General features: G+C 41.7%; 1 protein-coding gene across 1 annotated transcript; it reads right to left on the bottom strand.

Moving 5' to 3' along the window:
- Positions 1-5,867: 5,867 nt before the first annotated feature.
- nt5e (5'-nucleotidase, ecto (CD73)) lies at positions 5,868-16,509 on the bottom strand. The gene is made up of 9 exons (XM_085247050.1): positions 15,926-16,509; positions 13,742-13,964; positions 12,555-12,743; positions 10,858-11,055; positions 9,328-9,482; positions 8,926-9,034; positions 8,624-8,773; positions 7,014-7,214; positions 5,868-6,935 (listed from the first exon to the last, which is right to left on the bottom strand). The coding sequence occupies exons 1-9, from the start codon at positions 16,250-16,252 to the stop codon at positions 6,760-6,762; spliced, it is 1,728 nt and encodes a 575-aa protein (XP_085103176.1). The 5' UTR covers positions 16,253-16,509; the 3' UTR covers positions 5,868-6,759.
- Between the last annotated feature and the right edge of the window lie 1,152 nt (positions 16,510-17,661).

Raw genomic sequence — 17,661 nt, 5'->3', positions numbered from 1 at the left:
AAAGAGTGGTGATTATCATCCTCTCTGTATGAGTTTACAGTTAGAGGACCACAAACAGACCAACATGAGTTCGGAGAACCCCTGAAAGCTCCTTTCAGGGGTTCTCCAAAAGTAAAAAGAAACATAAAACCTGTCCTGAGTGTGTTTCATTGTCGGCTGCACTCTCAAAGAACGCAGACAGAGAGCAGTTCTGCGGTTTTAATGAGCTTGTTTTCCAGCCTTTGGCAGCTTGTCCTGGTGCAGGCCGGAGCCAGCTAAGTAGATGTTCAGTGCAGCAACTAATAAGGTGCTTCCAACATTAGCAGGCAGCGAGCGTTGTTTGAGAGATCCCTGACACAGAGGAGGCCTTGTTTAGGGTATCGCTGGGAAGCTCTGGTTAAAAAGGAAAATGAGAGAAGTCCTGACAGCCACAGGAATTTCCTGAACTCTGCTACAGGACAAAAAAAGACATGAGGGAAATGGCACAGCCTATTTTCTACCCTAAAAACAGTCTTTGCACATCTTTGATTTTTTTGTTTTAGGGGCAAAATTAAAGGGCTGGCAGTAAAATCTTCCTTAAATACTCATGCTAAACGGAGACAAAAGGAAAAAAAAATGTGGAAAATGTAACATTTCCGTGACAAAATAGGCAGTTTCATTAGGGAAAAAAAACAAATTTATGACAAATGTAGATTTTGAAAGAAAAATTAAAACTAAGGAAAGATTATGAGAAAACTGGCAAATTTACAAAATACTTTTACATGTGTTGTAGCTTTCAGTAATACTTTAAATGGCTCAGTATAATGTAAACACTTTTAAAACTTTTAACTTGAATCCAAAATCCTGTTTAAATATGTAGTATATGCAATTCATCCATCATCACAGGTGTGGTTTTATTAGCTCTAGCTTCATATTTACCATTGAGACATGATCTGTAGAGGTTTTAGCTTTGCTTATTTCAGCTTTTCTGATTTTGACCATTTTTGTTTTTATGCAGAATTGTGACGTCATGTGATAGTTGAGTTCAAATACTGCAGATAAAGCAATTTAAACATTTTGCAGGACCGATTTTTTTTTATTTATTTTTTTATTATTATTATTAAAAGGGAAGAGCAAGCAGGCAGCATTTGTGCTCTGTCACAAATTCAATTAACAAAGCTAAATCACTCCAGAGCTTTGCATAAACTCCGAGTCAGGACGGCGTAAACCAACCGAACTGTATGAAATTCACTTTACTGCTGCTGACACTTTCATCTTTAACCCTTGCAAACATTCAATTCGCCTTTCAAATCATTTCTTTTTAATCTGCACAGAGGAATCTGAGTTTATTTCAACAGCTTAATGTTAAATTTACCATCTTTCATGCATGTAGTAAGAAAGTTAACTACTCAATCACTGCAGTGAAAAGACGTCGCTGAGCTCTTTAAGGGTTTGTAAACTACTTAAAGTTGAGTGGAAACATCTGTGCAACACATAGATTTGAAGGTCACAATTATCCGTTTACTGTTTTTACATATTTCATTTTGAAATTAAACAACCATTTCTGCCAGCTTCCACACTTCAAAGGCCTAAAATTCCCAAAGATGTGGAAACTTGGCTTGACTTTCCTTGAAAGAAAATTTATTTATCTGCAAGTTGGAGCATTTAGATACAGAGACGTGAAAGGAAACCCCACAGTGCCAAGTATCCAAACAGAAAAACAGGAAAGGCAACATGAAACTGAATTTAAAGTCTGAGATGGGGTTATAGACATGACACTGTAAACCAGCTGTTATTAAACCCTTGTTTCGTGAGTTTAAAAGTTCTGAACCCCTAAAAGCTTATGAAGATTTTAGCTGGTTGTTAATTCATTTTTCTCTTTGGCAACTAAAACACACTTTTTCACAAATCCTGTGACATACACCTGTCACACACCTGTCAGCGGTTTATCCCAGCTGTTGCCTGTGACAGCAGGGATAGGACACCCTTTCACAGCTTCAATCCCACATGATGAAAACACTCTTTAGTGCGTTTAAAAGTGGCTCACTTTAATCTCAGGCAGGCTGAACCAGTGAAACTCCTTTTTCTGTTGGTGCAAAGACTTTGATATAGAATATTTAATCTCTGACATATCTTAATATAACAAAATGAAGTGCAATTTCAACAATACCTTTCAGTTTTCTGCATGACTAATGTGTAAAGTAACAGGAAGTACTCTTGCTGCAGCATTTTGGATTAGCTGAAGGCTTTTCAGCGAGTTTTTTGGACATCCTGATAATAATGAATTGCAGTAGTCCAGCCTGGAAGTAATAAATGCATGAACTAGTTTTCAGCGTCACTCTGAGACAGGATATTTCTCATTTTAGAGATGTTGCGCAAATGGAAGAACGCAGTCTTACATATTTGTTTAATATGTGTGTTGAAGGACATGTCCTGGTCAAAAATGACTCCAAGGTTCCTCACAGCATTACTGGAGGCCAAGGTAATGCCATCCAGAGTAAGAATCTGCTTAGATACCATATTTCTAAGCTTTTCAGGGCCGAGTACAATAACCTCAGTTTTATCTGAACTTAGAAGCAAAAAGTTAGCGGCCATCCAGGTCTTTATGTCTTTAAGACATTCCTGCAGTTTAACTAATTGGTGTGTTATCTGGCTTCATGGACAGATAGAGCTGGGTGTCATCTGCATAGCAGTGAAAATGTATGCTATGTCTTCTAATGATACTGCCTAAGGGAAGCATGTATAATGTAAACAGAATTGGTCCTAGCACTGAACCCTGTGGAACTCCATAATTAACCTCAGTGTGTGAAGAGGACTCTCCATTTACATGCACAAATTGGAGTCTATTAGATAGATATGATACAAACCACTGCAGTGCAGTACCTGTAATACCTACAGCGTGTTCTAATCGCTCTAATAGGATATTATGGTCGACAGTATCGAACGCTGCACTAAGGTCTAGCAGGACAAGCACAGAGATGAGTCCACTGTCAGAGGCCATAAGAAGATCATTTGTAACCTTCACTAAAGCTGTTTCTGTGCTGTGATGAACTCTGAAACCTGACTGAAACTCTTCAAATAAACCATTCCTCTGCAGATGATCTGTTAGCTGTTTGACAACTACTCTTTCAAGTATTTTTGATATGAAAGGAAGGTTGGAGATTGGCCTATAATTAGCTAAGACTGCTGGGTCTAGAGATGGCTTTTTGAGTAAAGGGTAACTACAGCAAGCTTGAAGGCCTGTGGTACATAGCCGATCATTAGAGATAGGTTGATCATATTTAAGATCGAAGAATTAATTAATGGCAGGACTTCTTTGAGCAGTTTTGTAGGAATGGGGTCTAAAAGACACGTTGATGGTTTGGAGGAAGTAATTATTGAAGTTAACTCAGAAAGATCAATTAGAGAAAAAGAGTCTAACGTAATATCAATGGTACTAAGAGTAACTGTAGATAATATTACACCTGTGGGATGATTATTGGTAATTTTTCCTCTAATGATAAAAATTTTATTTGTGAAGAATTTCATGAAGTCATTACTAGTTAACGTTAAAGGGATGGTTGGCTCAACAGAGCTCTGACTGTTTGTCAGCCTGGCTACAGTGCTGAAGAGAAACTGGGGTTGTTCTTATTTTCTTCAGTCAGTGATGAATAGTAAGATGTTCTGGCTTTGTGGAGGGCTTTCTTATAAAGCAGCAAACTATTTCTCCAGGCTAAATGATGATCCTCTAAATTTGTGACACGCCATTTCCTCTCCAGATTACGAGTCATCTGCTTTAGGGTACGTGTTTGAGAATTATACCACGGAGTCAGGTACTTCTGATTTGAGGCCTTAGTTTTCACAGGAGCTACAGTATCCAGAGTCGTACGTAGTGAGGAGGTGAAATTATTAACAAGATAATCGACCTCTGTTGGGGTAGCGTTCAGATAGCTGCTCTGCTCTGTGTTGGTACAGGGCATTGAAGATGATAACAGTGGGTGGATTATATTCTTAAACTTAGTTACAACGCTTTCAGAAAGACATCTACTTTGATAAAGTCTACTCTCCACCGCTGTGTAATCAATTATTGTAAAAGTAAATGTTATCAGGAAATGATCAGACAGGAGAGGGTTTTCAGGAAACACTGTTAAATGTTCAGTTTCTATGCCATATGTTAAAACAAGATCTAGAGTGTGATTAAAGTGGTGGGTGGGTTCTTTTACATTTTGAGAGAAACCAATTGAGTCTAATAACAGATTAAATGCCATGTTGAGGCTGTCACTTTTAGCATCTACATGAATGTTAAAATCACCCACAATAATTATTTTATCTGAGCTCAGAACTAAATTAGATATAAAGTCTGAGAAATCAGACAGAAACTCTGTGTAAGGCCCAGGTGGACGATAGATGATAACAAGTAAGACTGGTTTCTGAGTTTTACAGCTGGGGTGGACAATGTTAAGCATCAGGCTTTCAAATGAATTAAAAGTCTGTCTTGGTCTTTCATTAATTAATAGGCTGGTGTGAAAAATTGCTGCCACACCGCCCCCTCGGCCTGTGCTTCGAGATTTCTGGTAGTTAGAATGGCTCGGGGGTGTTGATTCATTTAAACTAACATAATCATCCTGCTGCAACCAGGTTTCTGTAAGGCAGAGTAAATCGATTTGTTGATCAATTATTAAGTCATGTACTAACAGAGACTTGGAGGAGAGAGACCTAATATTTAATAATCCACATTTCACTGTTTTACTCTTTGGTTCAGATGTGGATACTGTATTGTTCTTCCTTTGTGATTGTTTATGTTTAAGTTGTTTGTTGCTGGTTTTTAGTTTGTCTGTTTGGGAGCTGACACAGTCTCTATGGAGATGGGTTTTTGGGGGGTAGCAGGAGGAGAGAAGCTGCAGAGAGGCGTGTAAGACTGCAAGTCTGCTTCCTGGTCCCAACTCTGGATAGTCATATTTTGGGGGGTTTAATGAATTTGTCCATATTTCTAGAAATGAGAGCTGCTCCATCCAAAGTGGGATGGATGCCGTCTCTCCTAACAAGACCAGGTTTCCTCCAGAAGGTTTGCCAATTATCTATGAAGCCCACATCGTTTCTGGGACACCACTCAGACAGCCAGCAATTTAAGGAGAACATGCGGCTAAACATGTCACTCCTGGACCAGGAGTGACATGTTTTTCTTTTTGCAGGTGTTTTTCTTTTTGCAAGTGTTTTCTGAAGTTGCAGTCCGTTTGGCCTCTCAGGGCCACCGTATCAATCCCTTTGGGTTTGATTATCATTCGGGATTAATAGAATGTTTAGTTTTTCACTGATTGAATAATTACTTGCAGACATATCAGTATAAAAGAATGTGCTGAGGCAGTTGTAGACACGATGACTGGTGCCTGATATCCATCATAGCCACTTCTTAGCTCAGGGCCTGCAAAAAACAAGCAGCTTCATTCCACCAGTTTTAACTGGTTAGATAGATGCACATTCTCATATAAAGCTCTGTGAACTGCTAGGGAGGCTAAGCTCTTCTGGAAAGTTGGCTGCAGCGAACTGTCTTAATCATTCAATGCTTTGATAAATAATCAAAAGAAGTGCTTCACTGGTGATTCCTCAAGGTGGATAAACAAACACTTTATCAGTCCGCAGAATATTTTCCCAGATGTTTGTTGGCAGATATGAGACGAGTCATTGTGATCTTTTTGGTCAGCAGTGGTTTTCTCCTTGAGTTCTCCCGCGGAGGCTATTTTTGGCCAATCTCTTTCTCATTCTTGAATCATGACCTCTGACTTTAACTGAGCCAAGTGAGGCCTGCAGTTGTTCAGATGTTATTCTGGTTCTCCTGTGACCACCTAGGTGAGTCATCCATGTGTTCTGTTGAAGTGATTTCTTGAGAGGTCTGGCAGTAATCAGGTCTGGGTGTAGCAGTGAAACTAAACTTTTTCAAAAAATTTTCTTTATTACAGTCAATTCATGAATCATGGGGGGACTTTTTTTTACATGAGGCAGGTAGGTTTGGATAGCTGTTTTTCCTGAATAAATGAAATCACGATTTAAAAACTGTTTGCTCAGGTTATCTTTGTCTAATGTTAAAAAAAAGTTTGATGATCTGAAACATCTAATATATGCAAGTCCCCACCACCACACCACACAAACACACACAATCTCTGTATTTCACTCTGGTCCATTTTGGTAGAAAGACCAAGTGACCAGCTTTCCACCAGCTAACAGCTAAACACTCAACACGCACACTCAGTTTTTACCATATGTTTATTATGAAATGGCGGCACTGTCCAGCTTAGCAGTGCAATACCCGTCAGTACCCAAATGTGCAAAATATTAATACCACTGTGCATCTGCCACAGTAGGCAGGTATTTGGCTAATGTTGTGGTGTGGGGGAGTCTGATGGTTCCTCCGGATCTCACAGTTAGCAGAGCTTAAAAAAGATCAAACACAAAAAGCCTTGTTGGTGCTGATTTCATTTTGAGGCCAAAGTATACGGAAGACGAGTTATAGCTACACACAAAAGATATTTTACACTTTTTCTTCTGACCACAGCACTTTTTTCCCCTCGAGGCTGCCAGTGATTACTGGAGAAACCGCAGCACTTGTTTCAACTCTTGGCTGCGTTTTTTGCACTTTTGTCCACATTTGTTCCTAGAGGGAAGTGAAAGGTATTACCACACTGGCTTCCCTTTTCGTTATAAAAAAAGTATTAGTCATTAATGTCAGGGTTTTATGAAGAAAGTTTTCCCGGTCCTACATGATTACATCAGGGTGTTATTTTAATCCGTCGTGGTTTCACTGTCTTTGAAAAAAGTTTTTAAAAGTTAGATGTTTCCACGGAAACTCCAGAGAAGCACGAGTGAAACCATAAAAATCAGGGAAGCTGTTTGGCCCTCAAGTCCAGCAGCTGAGTTGTACAGCTTGATGCGTCCTTCGACAGAGGGATAAACTTGTTTTCTTTGTGTGATGTATCTGGACACGACTGAAATGTCCAAATCCCCTGGAAGCAAAAGAAACAAGTGTGAAAAGAAGCGCTGGAAAAACATTAAACCAAGCGCAAGACTAACAAAACCCTCACCGCTGTTATGTTTGAGGAACCCGTCTTTGATCATCGAGAATCCATCGCCTCCTGTCACCATGTATGACGGCAGCACCACCTTGTAAACCATCTCATTCTCGACGGGTTCATAGACAGGAACGCGGCATTTGGTGCAAAGGATGCTGAGGCTTTTGATGCGATGCTGCGGTGGTTTGGAGAGGTCAAATTCTACACGAATTCCTGTTGGAGGAAACAGAGACACTATCAGTCTGAATCAGATGTACTGTACGGGAAGCCGGAGAGTAAGAACAGAGAACGTTCTCTCCAGCTCCTTATACATGAGGAATATGTATAATGTGGTGAAAGAGTCTTGACACAACAGAGTACTCAGGTTCTCTCTGGTGCTGACTAATTCCTGGGTCAGATAGATCCTGATTGAAACCAACCAGATGATGATATTTTTAAGTTCTTGCCCGGTTTCTAGTACTTGGACAACATTTGAGGCACGCTGTGCTTTTCAACACTGGATTTAAGTAAGTAGGGTACAATCTATCAAATGTAGCTGATGTTCTGTACATCCACGTTATTCATAGCTTCAGATTCTGTTGCCTTGCAAAAGACAAGAATTTTCTTTAAGTTTTCTCAATGAGGCAAATGTTGATGGCACAATCTAAAAACTAAGTAATGTCACCATCTACATGTACACTGAGTCCATCTTTCACAGTTCTTCATCTGAATGAAGAAGACTGTAACTTTAAACCAGATTATCAATGATGCAGTAGCTCATGTGGCTCAGGATCCTTTACAATTCACAGTTTTTTATAAAACAAAAAAATGTGGCCAGTTTGGGTGAAAACCCATTTGGTGAACACTGTATAGAAGTTGATTAGATTCTGACCAATAATATAGCAGCGGGCGCCACTGTGAAATTTGGAGAGATAGTCGCTTTGAAATGGCTTAAGCTCATTGTTTCTTTGGCCGGATGAGCGAAAAACTGTTCTCATAAGCTGAACACAAGCAGGTATTTTAAAAAGGAGAGCAAATCCAAAGCAGCAGGAATGGGTGGGCTGTGGAAATGTTATCGAATGGTTTTATTATCTAAAGCAAACCCAATGTTCCCACAAAGATTTCTTCCTACTTCAGGGTTTCTCAAAAAAAGTTCAGGTTCAACAGATTTAGATGCTTTACTGAACTCTTCCCATCCGGTACCATCGTCATATTAAAAATTGAATTTGTCCAAAATGAGATGCAATCGATCAGACCCAGTTCTGGATGTAAAGAGTAAAAAGAATGCTTATATAAGTTTAGCTCATTTACTCTTTGTGGAGGTGTACAGAAGTTGTACAGAGATACACAGGAAGATGATGTTGAAGGGGAACATCAGAGAATGTATGGCTTTTATAGTGACATTGAGTAACCTATTGAACCTCATATTGGACCACCTGAAATTATGAAGTGAAAGCGCTGGAGGGCAATGACATAAGTTTTTGTACCAACAAAATCACAATTGTGCACTTCAAAGCTGCACCAGAGTAAAAGTCAGAAGATCACATGGTTCCACTGGACATCAATTAAAATTGTGTGCCAAAAAAAACGCTGATATTTCTGTATGAACCAAATAACCAGAGTAGATGTAAACGTGCAGATACCGGACACTTGAAGGAACTCTCCGGTGCTCTGGCCGTATCGTTCCACCGAGTGTTCGAAAGCTTTCCTCAGCGTGGAGCCCTTTAGCTCCATCAGGTCAAAGGTTCCGCTAAAGGGTAAGACGGCTATCAGGTCCTCCATTGTGATTGAACCTACAGGAAGTCCATCACAGAAAACAGTTTTATAAAATCCTCTTGACACAAATCAGAAACTGCTTTGAAGAAAAATCCCAAGTAGTCAATAACAGGTTGTCCCAATGTTCTGACTCTGCACATGAAATACAGCTCTGTTTATTTGACTTCACCATTCCTCGTGTGCTCGTCGATAGATGCCCGAACGCCTCCTCCGTTCAAGATGCAGGCGCTGACGTGGTTCCACTGGACATCATTTGAGAAGCTGATGTAGTTGTCGAGCTGAGGAACAGAAACAGGAAGCAGATTTCCTCGGTCACACGTGGATCTATGGCATGTTGCTACAACTTCTCCACCTCTGACAGATGTATATGCTAGCCGTTGTTATAGTGCTTTTATACTGTTTAATTCATAGTTCTGGAACTTTGGAACAGATAGCACTGCCTAAACTGCTAAACTGGAGTTAGTCTGAAGTTTGATTCATGGAGATGATGCTAACTGCTAACCCTCAGCTACAAGCCTCTGAGAGCTAGGAGGAGGAACATAATAGTAATAGTATTTCTCTAAAGGCTCACCATGGCGTCGCAGATGAGATTTCCCAGGTTGCATTCCTTAAAGCGGCAATCCTGAGTCGAGCCGTTCAGGAAGACCAGAGTCTTTCCCACCACCTGAGCCGAGTAGTTGGCCAGATTCTTCTTCCATTCCTCCACATCAGCCAGCACCTCCGAATCTGTGCAAGACATTATTCAGTTTTAAAAACAGTCAAGCAGTTAACAGTTTTAAATGCCTGCGTTACTGCTTTGACACCAAGCTCCTAATCTACACATCATTTACATAACCCACTCTGTCTGACCGACTAAAATCCACTCCACTCCATCCAAGCTCCCTGCTTCTGTTTTACAATCTTCTGATATCAAAAAAAAATAAACAATCTGATAAAAAAAAGATGTCTGTTTGCAAAAAGCAGAGCTTTGGTATATGCACATGACAGCAGCTAATTTTATTTGCAAGCATACACAAGGTCATAATGTCTTAATGTTGGTTTAAAATGGAGCACTGTAACAAAAAATAATTTCCCCCAGGGATCAATAAAGTATTCTGATTCTGATTCTGATAAAAATACTTCCAGACAGAATCCTCGGGTTAATGACAAGATGAGGACTTTAAGTGTGGATCCTCAGAGGTGGTTGTAGCTCAGGAGGCGGATCAGACCACCCACTAATGTGAAGGTTGGTGGTGGCCAAAAAGTATCTTTGGGCAAGATACTGCCTGCATTCATTAGACCGTGAGTGTTGGATAGAAAGACATAGAAAAAGATGCTACATAGAAACCAGCACATTTAATAAGTCCTTACTCTCCCCATAATCCACAATTTTCAGCATAGCAAGTATAAAAGATGGACATAGAGACTGGATCTAAACAATGAAGTCAGTATGGAAGTGCCTTTAACCTGGATTCTTGCTAATGATCAGCAGGGGTTGCAAAAGACAAATATCTCCCTTATCTGGGACCTTAAAGACTTTCCTGATGAACTGATGGTATCATATTGTAGCTTCAAATTATACTGAATACTAAAGAAGGTTTGATATTTGATTGCTATGTAAATTATGGCCAACATTACACTAATAAAAGACGGCGGCGACAGTGAGCGCACTCATCTTTTATACGCCTTCTGTAGCACAGTAATAGAAATGGGTAGAAGCTACAATTTTAATGCATAACAGCATTTTCTTTTAACATCAACAGCTGTGCAGCTCGGAGGGTGTCCCAGGGGCTTTTGTGCTATTCATGAAATTTAAAATCAGAACCGTAGCACAAAAATGGCAAAATACATTCAGAGAATGTGAGCTCTAAATGTGACAGCCAATCAGATTTGTCCAATTTGCACCAAGTAGAAGATAAAAGATCCCACAAACTCTCTCAAGGAACATTCAGATTTCAGCTGCTGAGGCAAAACATCCACAAAAGACGCCAGAGATCCCTCATGTGCCCTGTCACCCTGTGACAACTACAATCAGAAATCCTCCAACAGCACAAAGACGGCACTAAGAATCTGGTAAAAAACAGAAAACGAAGAACAAAGATGGCAGACTCTGCTTCATTACCCTGTTCGATGGTGCTGTCCAAGAGGATGGGGTTTCCAGTTGACTTCACTACATTCCCAGCATCATCAAAAGAGACCTTCAGGTAACCCAGATATTTTCCAAAGGCGTAGGCCTGCACAACAGGAACCTTTCGCCCTTCCTCTGAGGTCACCATGTAGGGATATGTACCAACTGGGACTTCAGTAGAGGGAGGAGTTCCTGGAAAAACAGCAGAAAAAACAAAAGATGGAAAGAAAAAGACGATAAGTTTTCTGAATATAAACTTGAATTATTGAAGTCATTGAATATAAACTACACGCAGATTTTTTTCCCCTACGACTAAAACATGTTCACCACACTTTTTAAAAAGCAGTAATTCACATCATAAAGTGTAAAGACTGTTGTCAGCTGGTCTTCCATTAATGGTCTAAACATCTCATCACTTAATCACGCGGCAGTTTCTCAAAAATGAAGGATGAAACTGCATCAAATGAAGCTTTCAGAATACCTGGAAGTCTCCAGGAACCCCAAAACATTCTCAGCTCTTTGTGTGAAAGGGCACATTTGAAAAGATTCATCCTCCACGGTAATCTTCCTGGAAGGAAGCCTCAAAACTACAGCACAGAACGGGCCTTCTGAAGTCATGTGACCTGGGCAGGCGGCTCAAAGAGCTTCTTCTAGTCTGATATCAACTCAGTTTGATGACATCACTCCGAGACAAAGATGTGAAATCTGCACTTATAAATATTCATTCATTCAATGAAATTCCAAACAGTTCTCTTTTTTACTCTCCTGTTCTTCAGTAACATCCTTTCACTGTCTGAGGTCTAATCTGTGCATTCGTGACACTTCCAGGGGAATGTTTACCATCACGAAGAAGCTAAAGGCTAAAAAGAGCAACGTTTAGAATATCCACTAACCAACGCTGATTAATGATGCTTGGCTGTCTAAACACAAGTCCAATTCGCTGTGCAGGTTTATCTGCACAACATCAGCACAACAGGAAGACTTCAAGGACTCTCTTCCTTCCTGATCCCCAAATAGTGATGAAGCGCTGCCCAAGCCACTAAGTGAAGGCAGTTCCACACTGCAGGAAAACATCTGTGCAGTTAGAGGTCCAAACCTCGTCCTGCCCATTTACATGCAACACTTCAGAGTTATTTATAAGAGGCTCACTCGCACAGACAGCCTGTTTACTCCAAAGCGAGCCAGAGGGATGAAGACTCAAAGTTTCCTCCCATGAAGAAACAAAGACATGCCTCACAGAGATGGACTGCGGGAGAATGAAATGCATGAAGCAAGATGTAAATGATTTTGCTCATGAAGATGCATGAAAGAGCAGAGCCACAGCAGCAGATCGAAAAAACAAAACTAAGATTGGTTGGATGAAAAATCAGGTCACTGTTTTTACCGCCTGACCATTAACAGGGCAAAATCAGCTGAGGTATGAGGAGGATTTTACCCGTCTAAGTAAAATCTGTTGTTTCGCCTATAATGCTAATCAGCATTGTAGGACTTACAACACTGACAGACCACTGAAAGAGATTACTTAAAAAAAGAAACATAAAAACAAGCAAAATAAACTTTATTTAAATGCATTAAATAACCTGCTGATCAGTTTAAATCGTTAAAAACTGCCTGAGCCTTCAGTAATAGTGTGAGCCCCACAGTGTAGGTGACAGATGTGGCAGATGTGACAGCTTTATCCGCCTTCCTACCTGTATACAGGAACGTGTTGGTGTGTCCGCCGATGACGACGTCGACCCCACGGACCTTCTTGGCGATCATCTGATCTACAGTGAAGCCAGAGTGACCGAGAGCGATGATCTTATTGATCCCCAGAGTCCGAAGTTTGTCCACCTGTACCTGTAGAGAGGTCACCTCGTCCAGGAACTGCAGGTGAGGTCCTGGGGAGAAACACTGGCACCGGTCAGTTTGTGCATGTCTGTCTGCTTTTCAGCCAAATCCAAAAAACAGCACAGGCACTATTTTCATATTTATATCTGTGATTTATCATAAGTAACAGTTATTTCTGCTGTGACCAACAAACTTCTGTGAAGAGGAAGAAGAACAAAGTATTTCTATGTCCTGTCCTTATTTCAGTGTTCATGTAGGCCTGAAGACCATTTGGTGGCCAACAGACAAGGATGTTTTAACAGCTCGAGTTAGACAAAGTATATTCATCCCATTGTAAGGAACAATAAATGTTGCACGTTCCAACACCTGGGACCGGCCGTCGCAGCTCATTCAAACACAGAAGTCTTCAGTAGCCCCAAAACATCGCCAGCAGATCTGCAGTCTTCGTGTCAAAGGCACATCTGAACAAATCTGACCTCCACGGGAAGCTTCCTGGGGAAATAAATACTCGACTACAACACAGAATGGGCCTTCTGAAGTCACGTGACCTGGGCAGATGGATCAACGGTCTTCTTGTCTGGCCACAGCCCCAGCTGGCTTTTTTGGAAACAAAGAGCTTTAAGAAGAACTTCACAGCAACTGTGAAGCATGGCAGTGGAAATGTTCTGCTGTGGGGTTTCTCCACTGTGCCAGGGTGCAGTCATTACCAGAACACATCTAACACTTTAGATGTTTTATTTGATGGTTGTTTCCAATCTTGTCCAGTGAAACACTTTGTAACCTGATTTAAAAGGATCTTAATAAATAAGATGAATGGAGGATTATGGAAAGGCCCAACTCAGAGCTTGGGTTTTAATCCTCATGGAAATGCTGTGGTGTTATTTTCCAAATTAAAGCGTGATCCCAGTTCCCGATACCAGTTACTTCCTTTCACAGGAAAACACTACATCCACTGATGTATTTGTTCATTAATAAACCATTAAACAGTTTCCATGGGAGTTTTTTCACATTACTATAAATGTGTCAGAAGCTCAGAGGAGCCACTTACCAGGCTTGGAGAGAGCCGGTGTTTCCTGTGTGGTGTATCCCACCACGCCCACCTTCTCTCTGCCAATGGTAAATATCTTATAAGGTAAATAAGTGATCCCAAACGTTGCGTTCAGAGTGTGGTCCGGTTTGATGTTAGCACTGAGAATGGGACACTTGATCTGTTCCAGGAACGGTTTCATGAGTCCTTCGACTCCATTATCGAACTCATGGTTCCCAAAAACCTGAAAAAGAAAACAAGGAATGAAGAGCTTGGAGACAAAGAACGAACTGATCAGCAGAAGTTGGTTGTTACTCAAAACACCCCACCAACTAAGCTCACGCTCTGTCCTTCAGTTTCTTCTGGTTTGGACCACCATAACTGCCTTCACATCACCCATGGCCATGAAGCCGTCCACTCACCAACTAAAACCACGGAACCTTCTCAAACATTGCTTTCATATGAAAAACCTTCTCTTGCTTTTGAACCTGTTCTGGTTATATAGACAGAGTTTCTTCTGAAAATGTAATTATTTTCTTGTTTCAGTGTTTGGGGCTAAAATAAAAATCCTGCTGCAGCTGGATGGTGTAGTGGTAAGAAGCCGCAAGTCAGATTCCCTCCCAGTATACAGTAAGGGTCCTGGCTAGGCCCCCCATGCCAAAACACCAAGCCACGGAATGCCGCGGCTACGTCCGCAGCTCGGACACGACACATGTCACTGAATGTTGTACTCTGTATGATTTCGTACGTGATCTATAAAGCTCCTTTCTTCTTTCTGTGTGCACTTCCTGCGCTTCTATAAACTCATCACAGACCTCAAACCTTCATACAAAGAAAACGTTAACCTTGTTAAACTGCGCTGGTGTAGTTTCTGTTTCTGGTGATCAGAGTTGAGCAAACAACTCGGAGACCAAACAGCAGAGTTAGTGGAACCGGCCACATTTAAGTCTGGAGGGGGCTCATCAGCTCACAAGCGCTTATTTAGGAGTTTGCCGTGCAGGATTGTACACCTTGAATTCAGCTGCTGAGGTGACACTTTGTGCAGAAACGTCTAGTAAAACACCCTGAAGCCTCTGAAGGTGAACGATGACAGGAGATGAGCTGGAGTTTCCAGGCCAAACCAAAAACCTTTGACGGGGGTAAAGATGACCTTTAAATTTGGATGGTGTGAGTTTAAGTGGGTGTAGTGTTTCACCAAGCCGCAAATTGTTTTGCCTTATGGAAACTTGCTTTGTTGTGTACTCAGTGAGGTCATTCATATTTTCACATAAATTAATTAAATGTAATGTGTTTTTATTTTTCATTCATGAACTTGTATTCAGCTGTGTAACATTTAGCTCTCTTGGCCGGTAGAAACAAATCCTTCTTCCCACTTTCACAATTTAAAAGACGAAATGTTTAGACTTGCTGAGCCAATAAAAACGTACTTTTGTTACCCACCAAAAGTAAATTAAATGGAGACTCTAAACTTGGATCTCTGATTCTGTCTGAGAGTTAAAAAGCAGAAGAGAGAAGAAGCTGAATAATTAGATGAATTAAAATCGAGTGCAACCTTTAAACCTGAACCAATAAATCAAGCCTTTCACTGAGTGCAGTCCTGCGTCTGCCTCTCCCAATTAAAACCAGCACGATGATTGGACCCCACCATCTCTGCAGAGATCAAAATTGTGTTTGAGATGCTTATATTCCTGCTCTTCATCTTCATGCTAAGATTTCCATAAAGCCCCTAAAGGCATAAAAGCAATTAGGATCTTGCAGTAATTTATTTGGGTAATTATCAGATCAGACCGTCTGAATGCTTCAGCTCTTACACTAACTCAGGGACAGCAGCACCATGCACTCGGGCTGTCAGATGTTCTGTTTCACCCCTCTGAGCTGGTGCACATGTGGCTGTGCTCTCCAGATGTGAGTAAGCAGCTCGCTCTCTGCCTGTTTTGTGCTTTTTTCTTCAAACTTTGGATCTCATCAGCTCAGAAACATTTTCTAAATTTCAGTCCTCCACTGAACTTCATTAGACCCCCCCCATCCTTGTTTGTCTGGCAGCAGAGAGCAGATGAAGGAGGTGGATGGGGGGTCATGTCTGTGTGGGACGGGTAATTACGATCACTACCATAGAGAGTAATCTGATTACTCAGCATTACTCAGTTAACCCAGCATCTACAGGACCTGAACAGCGGAGCTGGGGAGGACAGGAGGCGCTCCTACCGTGGCGTCGTAGCGCAGCTTGTTCATGAAGTGTGCCGCCTCGGCCCCCTTGTAGACGTTGAACCACACGGTACCCTGGAACTGGTCCCCGGCGTCCAGGAGCAGCACGTTGTTCTCGGTGCTGCGGATCCTGCTGACCTCCGTGGCTCTCCGGGCCACGCCGGCGAAGCACTGCCCGTTAACGCCGCATTTCCCGGAATTAACGTCGGTCTCCTCCACACGAGCGTGTACGTCGTTTGTGTGGAGCAGCACCAGGTCCCAGACCGCCGACGAGGACACGGAGAATCCCAGGAGGAGGAGGAGGGGGAGCAGGCACACCGCTTCCATCGCTGCGCGCAAAAACAGTGCAGGAGGAGCCCGGAGAACGGCGGCTCCCTCTCCTCCTCCTCCTCCTCCCCGCCCTCAGACCCGCTACTTGCTCCCTGTGAGGGGGCAAACAGAGCATGAGAACCTGGAGCAAGTTTTTCATCTTTTTGGAGCTTCGCCTTCTTTGAACTGTGGGGCAGGACACATGCTCGATCCCTGCTTTTTTCTGAACTTTCTTCACATTCGCCTGATGTTTGTTCTGAAACACTCAGTGTGATGTTGAGTTCACGGACTTTGATGAACGTGCTGCATTCACTGTTTGAGAACAACAAACATTTCAGACCCAGTGCCCAGTTTTCTTAGAACGAACAGGTGTTCTGGGAATCCATCCTACCCGTTGTTTCTACGCATGCGCACAACACGAAATTAAGTGGCGAACCATCCTACCTTTGTGAATATGAGCTAGAAGCATAATTTTACAGCTAGAATTCAGTGGCAAATCATCTTACCTTTGTTAATAAGAGCTAGAAACATACTCTGACGGGTATAAATACGTGCCAAACCATGCTACCTTTCTGAATGGGACCTACAAGCACACTTTAACGGGTAAAATGAAGTGGCAAACCATCCTGGCTTTATGAATGTGAGCTACAAGCATACTCTGATGGGCAAAGTTAAGTGGCAAACCGTCATACCTACTTACATTTGTGCTGGAATGACTCTGTGACAGCAGAAATGTGCATAAACTACTTACGGTAGGATGTTTTACCAAAGTAGGAACACCGGCCACTCTCACATAACCTTAAATATAAGGATCAAACCTCCTTTTATCAGTCCTTATTATCCAGTCCCCTGGACACCAAAGTGCTTGTTCATAGGGGGTCATATGATTGTTGGGTTTTTGTCTGTATTATGTCTACCTTACAATATAAAGCGCCTTATTGTGATTTGGCGCTGTATAAACTAAACTGAAATGAACTGAATAGCGATGTAGCAGAAAGCGGCATCTGGTCAGAAGGACAAACAACCAAATGTGGAAGAGTTTATTTGTCCAAAATGAAACATATCTGCGGTGGTCGGATGTGGGGTGATTGACGGTTATGGCCTCCTGAAATAAAGACGATGCATCCATCGTAGCACTTTTTTTCCCCACCAAGGCTTTTGGAAAGGGAACAGCAGCCGTGGCAGTGAAACAACAATCTAATAATCTCCACATTTATTGTCAAAATGATTTATATATTGGTTTCAACTGTCCAAAGGATTTTCTGGAGATCTGCACAGCTCTTTAGATGCTTTTTTGTGAACTTTGACCTTCCCACTCCTGAGTGTAACCAGCGGTTTGCACCTTGTTGTAAAGTCTGTGTATTTCATGAAGGCATTTCTTGAATGTAGACCTGGACAGTGATACTCTGGCCCCTCGAGCATCACTT

The sequence above is a fragment of the Mchenga conophoros genome, linkage group LG15 (assembly GCF_057382185.1).
Source record: "Mchenga conophoros isolate Kocher_MC1m ecotype Shallow Benthic linkage group LG15, M_conophoros_male_GT1.1, whole genome shotgun sequence".
Lineage (NCBI taxonomy): Eukaryota > Metazoa > Chordata > Actinopteri > Cichliformes > Cichlidae > Mchenga > Mchenga conophoros.
Note: the sequence above shows the minus strand (reverse complement) of the source record. Positions and strands in the feature narration are given on the sequence as shown.